The sequence below is a fragment of the Hemicordylus capensis genome, chromosome 10, assembly GCF_027244095.1.
Source record: "Hemicordylus capensis ecotype Gifberg chromosome 10, rHemCap1.1.pri, whole genome shotgun sequence".
Lineage (NCBI taxonomy): Eukaryota > Metazoa > Chordata > Lepidosauria > Squamata > Cordylidae > Hemicordylus > Hemicordylus capensis.
Window position 1 is genome coordinate 11,381,609 of NC_069666.1, and position 9,813 is coordinate 11,391,421.

At 44.2% G+C, this 9,813-nt stretch overlaps 1 protein-coding gene across 2 annotated transcripts in view; it reads left to right on the plus strand.

Annotated features, from left to right (window-relative positions):
• The window catches only part of SLC27A2 (solute carrier family 27 member 2), a 29,082-nt gene extending 19,271 nt beyond the window's left edge, over nt 1-9,811 (plus strand). For both annotated transcript variants that reach the window (XM_053273203.1, XM_053273202.1), the window contains 5 exons: nt 29-119; nt 1,906-2,104; nt 3,450-3,547; nt 5,081-5,211; nt 6,921-9,811. In XM_053273203.1, the coding sequence (XP_053129178.1) occupies nt 29-119; nt 1,906-2,104; nt 3,450-3,547; nt 5,081-5,211; nt 6,921-7,097 (696 nt within the window). In that variant the 3' untranslated portion in view covers nt 7,098-9,811. The remainder of the gene's footprint in view (nt 1-28; nt 120-1,905; nt 2,105-3,449; nt 3,548-5,080; nt 5,212-6,920) is intronic.
• The last annotated feature ends 2 nt before the right edge of the window (nt 9,812-9,813 follow it).

Below are 9,813 nucleotides of genomic sequence, written 5' to 3' on the forward strand. Positions count from 1 at the left end.
TATGTATGTATACATTTATTTTCATTAGAAAATAATGCGCTATGACCTGATTAAATACGACGTTGAGAAAGATGAGCCCGTCCGAGATGAAAATGGCTACTGTATAAAAGTTCCCAAAGGTACATATGTGTTATGACTTCATAATTTCCAATAAACCTCAATGCCAGACAATGACCAGGTTCACACAGTCATTGAGGCTATTCTCACGAGCAGCCTAACCCAGACTAGGGTAGGGACTCATTCTCCTGGCCCTCAAAGATCCATGCTGCCAGGCGCAGCATGGATCGTGTGGGCGCACGAGCTGCACATCCCACACGTGGGTTTCGCTTGTCTGGGGAGAAAGTAAGCTGGATCTCGCCTTTCCCCCACTCTGTGACCTCCCCGCCCACCAATGATGATCTAGTGCACAACCTTCTTCAGATCTAGGTTTAATGTGAGCTACCGGCATTAGCATGTTTGTGTGAACCCACACCATTTTTTTAAAGTTTGTTTTTTGTTTGTTTGTTTGTTTGATTGATTTATATACTGCCTAATATCGAAATCTCTAGGCGGTTTACAGAATTAAAACATAATATAAAATATAAAACATTTAAAATACATAAAAAATAAAATAGATAAAAACACATTAAAATTTGTTAGTTTATGGCCTGAGATGAATCTGAGATTCCCCCCTTGACATTGGTTCACACACTCACACTAATGTTGGTAGCCCACATTAAAACCTAGATTTGAATGATTGTGTGAGCCTGGTCAATGGGTGGCTTCACATGACTGCCAAGTCTGTTAGCCGGGAACATGTTGGTGAAATGTCAGCAGCCAGGGCCACACAGTCCCAACAGGCATGACACCCAAATCCTGTTCCTGAGATTCTCTGCTCAACATTCTCCTGATCTCTGCCCAACATTTATAACCAACACTTGAAGCTGGGTGGAGAATTTTGGAAAATGTCAGGTGTAAAATCACAAGAACCAGACTTGGGTGTGTTCAGACATCATGTCTGCTCAGAGCGTGCACTCTTGGTAGGGATGTTCACAAACCATGGTTCAAACCACAGTTTGAGCACAGTTTGGGAGCTTTAAGAAAGCAGAGCGCAGGTCCTTACCTGCTTTCCGCCAGCCCTTGCATCTTTCAGCATGCACATGGTAGCTGGCGCCACATGGGGATCCTTGGGACATGCACCACCCCAGCAGGAAGCTGCATGGGGCAGCAGGAAGCAGATTAGGACCTGCTCTCCTCTTTCTTAAAGCTCCCGAGTTGTACTTGAACCGCAGTTTGTGCACATCCCTAGCTCTTGGTTGCCAACATAATACTGTTGTGTTCGTCACTTACAGACTTGCTGGTGGTCATGTGGAGCCAATGTTTCTTTGAACTGCAGCTGTAGTTTTTAATAATATAGTATAGCCCACTCAAAGCACCCAGGTAAAATGCAGGCTACTGCTTATCAAGCATCCGTATTTTTGAAACCAGTTCCATTCCCATGACTGGGCAGAATAGAAAACAGATGCTATTTTTCGTTGCCAACACAAAGGGCCGAACTTAATGTGATATTCAGCTGCATATAGATGGCATATGCTTTTTCTCAAGAGGTCTCTTCTTTCACAGAATGCACTCACAGAGGCTGCAATCTGCAGTGAAAGACCAGGGCAGGAAGGCTTTCCTCTGGGGCCTGCCCTAGGGCTTTTGGTGTCCCCTCAGCCAAGAAATGCAGAGCTCCGGTTTTAACTCGAGCCGTGCATGCTGCTCATTCACAGGGTAGAATGACCAGCCTGCACAGCAAAAGGTTAAAGGTCATCATCTGGGGACCTAGGTTTGAGACCCCTGTTCTCATGTGTTCAGGCTGCAAACTCTTACACTCAGCTAATCTTATTCTTGTTCGGGGTGTATGTGTGTGTGTTTTGGTCCTAGGTGAAGTGGGACTCTTGATTTGCAAAATCACCCGGTTTGCTCCATTCACTGGCTATGCGGGGGCAAAAAGCCAAACAGAGAAGAAGAAGCTAAGAGACGTTTTCCAGAAAGGGGATTTGTACTTCAACAGCGGTGATCTTCTCATGATTGACCATGACAACTTCATCTACTTCCATGACAGAGTTGGAGACACATTTCGGTTTGTTTGCTTATTAGTTATATCCTCAGAAGCTGAAAGCAAATATTTATGTTGCAGCTGCCGGGATAATCAGTTCTGACTAAGCACCACTGAAATCAATGAGACAAGTTTGTCATGACTAACAAGTCCTATTCGTTTCAGTGGGACTTAGTCATGATTAGCCTTGATCTGACACATAGGAAGCTGCCTTCTACTGAGTCAGACCCTTGGTCCATCTAGCTCAGCGTTGTCTACACATAGCAGCCTGTCCAAGGTTTCAGGCAGCGGTCTAGTTGGAGATGCTGCCAGGGAGTTAACCTGGGACCTTCTGTATGCTAAGCAGATGCTCTGCCACAGAACTGTAGCCTGCCTCATCCCCAACATTGTCATTCTGAACCCTTGAAAACTCCCAAGCTAATTTCATAGGTGGCCCCATATGCAGTGCCTTGCGGTCGTCTAGTGTCTGGATGTAATCAGAGCATAGGTAGCTGTGGCTAGACTTTTCCAGGTAGGGATGCAGCTGGCATCCTTGCCTTAGCTGATAAAAACCACTCCTGGCCACAGCAGTCACCTGGACATTCATGGACAATGCCTGAGGACTGTGTCCCTTGTCCAGGGACAAGTGGCATTTAAAGATTTATAATGATTATATCCTATTCTTCCATGGGGCTCCCAGGGGTCTCCTAACTAAGGGGTGATCAAACCCATGACCCTGTTGTGCCTTGAGCACAATTACAGCATCAGCTGATCCCCAAACCAGCCCCTGGGCCCAGTCTCCAGCCCTATTCAGACATTACATTGTACCTGCATTCAGATATCTGTGTGGTTGTGTGAATGACTGCACCCATGTTCATTATAAAAGTGGATCTGGGTACAGGCCCCATGAAATGCAGGATACAGATAGGAAGTAGACTGCTGTACCTGCATTCAACACAACATTTGAATAATTGTACCTGCATACAGATCTGTACTAGTGTACTCAGGTTATGTAAACCTGTAAATATAAACCGTCCTGAGCCTTTTGGAAGGCAGTATAAAAGTTTTAATAATAAATAAATAAATAAAATACAAGTTTTGAACATAATGTGTGAATAGAGCTAAACAAAAGTTAATATCAGTGAAAGCCTATAAATCACCATTTTCACTTAGTTTTCTGTGGCGAATAAGAACCTCCTCAAAGCCAACTAGACAGAGAAGCTTTGCTAAAGTCTTTCTTTTTTGTTATAATTTTAAACATTGGCATATATGGGCAGGTGGGTTAGTAACATTTCCGAATCTGTTTGCTGGGCTGCGTCTAACTAAAGGAAGGTGGCCTTCATGTTCAGTCATTTGCAAAGTTACTTGATTTTTAATTTTGTCTGCACAGATGGAAAGGAGAAAATGTGGCTACAACCGAAGTTGCTGATATTTTAGGACTGATCGACTTCATTCAAGAAGTGAACGTGTACGGTGTGCCTGTGTCAGGTACAGCATACACTGAATAGTTAAAAAGAAATAAAATAAAAGGCGCTGACTGACATTCAGAACAAGGAAACACTGGTGCAGTGTGAGAGCAAGCTAACAGAACTCCCCAGCTAACTGCACCAGCACAGGAGGGGCAGTTTTCGACACCCAGCCCTTCCCCAAGATGCTCTCTGTGGTCACCTTAAAATATGTCCTTGAAGGTTGTACAGCCCTCAGGCACATATTTTCTGATGTATCCTTGCTCTGTACATCAGCTATTGAGTAAATGAAGGCAGGAATCCTAAAGTAGCTACTTCGTTCTGGGTAAATACACTTAGAGTTGCAATGTTAGTCCATAATAAAAAGTAACTTAAAAGTGCCGTCCATGGAGTTCAATGGGACTCGCTCCTTTAGTGTTTAGGATTGCTGCCTTAATTGTTAAGCAATTACCATATTTACTGGGATAAAAGTGGACTTTGAAGGTAACAGCAAGAGAGAAGGCATGCCCTCTCCTCTTGCCTGTGGGCTTCCCAGAGGCATCTGGTGGGCCACTGTGTGAAACAGGATGCTGGACTAGGTAGGCCTTGGGCCTGATCCAGCTGGGCTGTCCTTATGCTCTTATGACATTCCCTTTACAAATACAACTAAAATCCAGGTTATACCTGTATTTACCTGGGGGGGGGGAATAGACTCAGAATTTAAGATGACCCCGCCACACACACACAATATCAAAGCGGGGAACCTAGTCTTGGATTCAGACAAATAGGGTACTGCCTATTAATAAGCATCTATTTGTTTGTTTAAAAAGAAATGTACTTTTTAAAGGAAAGACTTAAATTAAGAAGTTGTACTATAATCGTGCCTCTTTTGAGATACTAGATGAATTTGGATATATCTTCCTTTCCTCCCAAATCTTAATCATGAATTAAAAGGGAAGAGTAGCAAGCATACCATGGTCTCTGCGGCTGTGAGCTCCATTCTGCCATCAGCAGCTAAAGCACACTGGTGGCGTGTCTCTAAAGCAACTTGCCTTTGTTTCCACCTACTTCTCCTGAAGAGGTAAACACCAAATTGCCATGGGAAAGGTTTCGCCAGCCAGAGAGCCACCTGATAGTCCAGAGTTCCTTATCCTTTTCTCAGATTACGCTGGAGTCTATGGAGGGGAGAAGCAAGCCCTGTTCCCACTGGACTTATAAAACCATCATGCTCAATTATAAACTGGTCTTGCAGGGGGGGAAGAAAACAATAGTTATTGGTATCCCTTCCATTTTTATTCACATGCAGTCTCAAAGCTAGATGAATTTTGTAGAGCCCACATTGATCTGCTCCTTGCTCTGGGGCTTAATTTCCCCACCATCAGCGTGGCTGAGATGACCAAATTAAACCTTGCTGACACACCTCTTGAATTAGAAACTAGATTCTTGCCCAGGTTTAATTTTGTTTCATTTTGTTGGCTGGTTTTTGGTTCTATGTTTTTATGAATTGTTGATCAAGATCTTGTGGAGAAGCAGTTCGGAAACATGAATCGTATTAAAAAGAGCAACCGTCTTGCAGGTCATGAGGGCAGAATAGGCATGGCATCCATTCGACTAATGGACGGCAGCGAGTTCGTTGGGGAGAGAGTCTACAAGCATGTTGCGGACTACCTGCCAGTTTATGCGAGGCCTCGTTTTGTGAGGATTCAGGTATTTTATTTATTTAGAGAACTTTTGTCACTTTTAAAAATAGGTTATCCAAGAGGTTTACAAAAGCAATGATGTCATGCAACTATAAAACAGAGAGGCAGCCGAAGAGAATAAAAGCTGTAAAAATATCGTCAAGACAGTAAAATCACTTGTGAGAAGTAGTTTTTGCATCCAGTTATTATCAAACCGATGACGACTGCAGATTGGGGAACAAAGGGAAGGGAAGAAAGCTATAGTCACTCTATCAAATTAGAAGTATAATTACATTTTTGGTTTTGTGAAAGAAAAAGTACACTTCTGGTCCTCATGGCAGTAGAACAGGGCTCCACAGCTTTGGCCTTCCAGGATTTTGGACTACAACTCCCATTATCCCCAGCCAGTGTGGCCAATTCTTAGGGATTATGGGAGTTGTAGGCCAACATCTGAACAAGGGCCAAAGCTGTGCAGCCCTGCGGTAAGTTGGAATCTGTGATGGCTAAAGTGCTAACTGACCATTGGTTGGAAGGGATGCAAAAATAATCATCATCTATATTGATTGTTCTCTCAGCTTCAATGGGTTCTGCATCCATGACGCTCCACACATGGGAGCAACAATATCAGAGAGTGAATAAAATAGCTGTGGAATAGGAGCAGCATTGCCCCTTCTTAGATCATGCCTTCTAGCTTGCCTTAATTATGAAAGCCATCAGCTGGTGTGGCGTCATGTCTAAAAGACTGAGTGGTGAATCAGAACTTTTCCCAGCTGGAAGCTTGCTTCTGCAATGAGCTCACCAGGCAGCCTTAGGTGAGCCTCTTCCTCTCTGCCTCAGTCTTGCCCAGCTGCAGTATGGACATAATAATACTTATGATACACAGGGCGGGCTCACACATCATGTGGACCCTGAGGTTCCTCCAGCTCAAGATTTGGAGAGTACCTGAAGTTGACACTGCAGATTATCACATATCTTGATTTGTCGGAAGCTGCAGTGCTGAACCAGAGCTACGCCAACCTGGATGCTATCCCAGCCTGCTTTGCACCTACCACTTTGCAACCATTGGTCCTGATAGCAAAGGGGGCGGGCTCACTTGGAACGAACCAGAGACTCGTGTGGCGCATAGGTTGAGACATAATGTGTACCTCCATTTGTCAAGCCAACTTCAGCTCTTAGTTACATATCTTGGGTTGAGTGGACCTCAGGTTCCTGCCTTGACGTGGGTTCAGGCAGTCACAGAAGCAGTCAACTTCCATAATCCCCAGCCCCAGTGGACAAGGGCTGGGGATTATGGGAGAGTTGAAGTCCAACCACTATTGGGGACCCATGTTTGAGAACTCCTGCCCGCAGATGAAAAATAGCCATAGCCTCAAAATTATGGTAGATTTCCACTGTGATTTCTCTAAGAAAGAAAGGAGTTGGCCATCTCTGCTGCACTGCTGGATAGTTAGATAGATAGACAGACAGACAATAAGTTCATGGAACTTGACCAAAAAAAGAGTATCCTTTATATGTGTACATAGACAGTGATTTGTGACTTATCCGTGACTTGAAAGAGAGAGAACTCCAACACTTTTCCAGTTTAAAACACATCCCATCCCTGCCTAGTCGTCTACAACTGATGTTTTCTCACCATAGGTGACTAGGTCAGTGACAGCTCTTAAGAGCTTGAGACACATATTATATTGCAGTTTGCATCTTGCACCATTGTGTATTATTTTTTTCTCATTGTTCTAGGATGCCATTGAGATCACAGGAACGTTTAAATACCGGAAGGTGCAGTTAGCGCAAGAAGGATTCAACCCAGCAGCTATCAAGGACACCCTGTATTTCCTGGATGACAAAGCAAAGTCATATGTGCCCCTGACTGAAGATGTTTATAACTTGATAAGTAGCAATAGCTTAAAGCTATAATGCACCCAAATTAGTTGTTGTTTCTAAAACCAAGAATCTGTTTTTAAATAGTTTTAGAAAGAAACATTGATTTGAAAGTGATCCCATGTTTATATCTGGAATTTGAAATGCCATTGTGGTGTCTGGGATTTTTTAAAACGAATTTTTGTGTGTGATGATACTGAAGGCCTTTTGTAACAAAGTATTTCCAGTATCTCCCTACACTATTCTCTTGTTGCTTTAGTTACTGCTTATTGCACTGCCATTTTTGGAAGGAACATAGGAAACTGCCATATACTGAATCAGACCATTGGTCCATCTAGCTCAGTATTGTCTACACAGACTGGCAGCAGCTTCCCCAAGGTTGCAGGCAGGCCTATCTTGGAGATTCCAGGGAGGGAACTTGAAACCTTCTACTCTTCCCAGAGTAGCGGCTCCATCCCCTAAGGGGAATATTTCTCAGTGCTCACACTTCTAGTCTCCCATTCATATGCAACCAGGGCAGATCCTGCTTAGCTAAGTGGACAAGTCATGCTTGCTACCACAAGACCAGCTCTCCTTTCCTAAGTTGTATGGAAATCTGTGGGGCTCATTTTCAACCAAGTATATGGCTATAATCCTGCGGTTCTGATGAGCAAGTCGGACGTTGCATATGCAGAGGCTTCCCATTCTCTTCTAGAGCCTGCACAGCTGGGAATTCCAGGACACAGATGGATTGTTCTCGCATCTAGATAAGAAAGGCAGTCCCTGCACTCATGAACTATGGAGGGCAGATTTTCATGCCTTTGTACAAAGAGCTTTTCAGGGGCGGCCCTTTCATGAGGCAAGGGGAAGCCGTTGCCTCAGGCTGCAGATTAATAGGGTACCAGCACGGTGGCAAGCTGCCCCCTGCCATTGGAGCAGCTCTTCAGGACCAATTTGGCCCTTGTAAGCTTTGCAAGGAACACTCGGATAGGTTGTCCGATGTGACCGTAAATCCGACTCTAGTCATGGTTCTGGATTGTATACACATATGTATGTAGAATCCATGTAGAATCCCTTTTTAGAATGGCTGGAGGTCAGGGATAGATGTGCAGAGGTCTGGGATAGGCCAGCAGATGTGCAGAGGTCTGGGATAGGGCTAGTGCACGCTATCCTGTTTCCCCCTCCATGTGTTCAGCCTAGATATGGAGAGAAGGTCTTGACAGGGCTAGTTGCCTCCTTAAATCAGAGTTCCAAAACAGAATGGGAGAAGAAGAAAGGGAGGGAGGGAGTGGGGAGGAAGGAAGGAAGGAAGGAAAAGAGAAACTCTTGTGTTCCCTATCAGAGGTGCACCTAGGTAATTTTGGAACCTGGACCTAAAGGTCTTTGGAGGGCCCCTCCCTGCAAATTAAGCATCATCATGCTCTGCCAGGTGACCACACCACCCAGGACAGACTAAGGAGAATTTGAGGGGCCCCAAGAGCTGTGGAGGCCCTGGACTTTGGCCCCGAAGTCCAGGGGTAGGAGCGCCTCTGTTCCCTGTTTATGTATCTGGATAGCTATTTCAGAAGAGAAACTGATCTCTGTCTGTGCTCTGCAAACACTTTCATGGAATTGTGTAAATAAAATATTTGATATGGGTTCTGTCCCTTGACCTTTAAAAAGTTGTGGAAAGGTTGGCAAAGCCTGTTCATTGAGCATTTATACATTATGCAGCAGAACTGTATATATCCTTAGCCCTCTTCACACATGATGTTGAGCACTCATACTCTGAGTGTACAGTGTACACAGCTATGGTTATTCACAGGTTACGTTGAACGCCAGTACATCAATGCACTTCCCATTTGTACCCTGCACTTGAGGGGCCTGTACCCAGGTTCCATTTTAAAATGTACACAGGTACAGTCATTCACACAAAACCACATACGATCGTACAGGCATCTGAACACAGGAACAGTATAATGTCTGAATAGCGCTTTGGTGTAAGCACATGCAGCACTAATTACACAGCGCATGATTAACTTATGGAATTCTGCGCAACCGGATGTGATAATGGCCACTAGCTTGGATGGCTTTAGGCTTGGACAAATTCATGGAGGACAGGCCTATCAATGGCTACTAGTCTGGTGGCTATAGGCCACCTCCAGCCTCAGAGGCAGGATGCCTCTCAATACTAGTTGCAGGGGTGCAACGGCAGGAGAGGGGGCACACCCTCACCGCCTGCCTGTGGGCTTCTCGGAAGCATCTGTTGGTCTACTGTGTGAAACGGGATGCTGGACTAGATGGGCCTTGGGCCTGACCCAGCAGGGCTATTCTTATGTTCTTATTAAGTCTGAATAAGGCTTTTGTGTCTGTCCCAAGACTCAGTATCATCTAACTGATGAGTCACCAATCTCCCGGAATTATCAAGAAGACAAAACTCGCTTTGTAAGTATTTTTAGGTTGCAGAAACCACTAACGTAAGTGACCTTTTGAGCTCTGTAGACACTGGAAATGCTAGAACTTTCTTTGATGTTAGAAATTGGGGTCACCTTCAATTCAGAATCTTCTTCCTTTGTGGTAAATAAGGATATAACCTGTATTCCAGCTCCATTTTTTAAGGGGCTTGTCGTAAATTCAGAGTCATCTTGTATTTGGGTAAATACGGTATCATAAATATGCAGCAGAAGAGAGAACTAGGAATGAAACTTGAAACTCCTGACACCAAGCTGAATCAGTTTATTTTTCTTTTAAATTTACTAAACTTCTTAAATATACAGGCTTTTAAAAATGGACA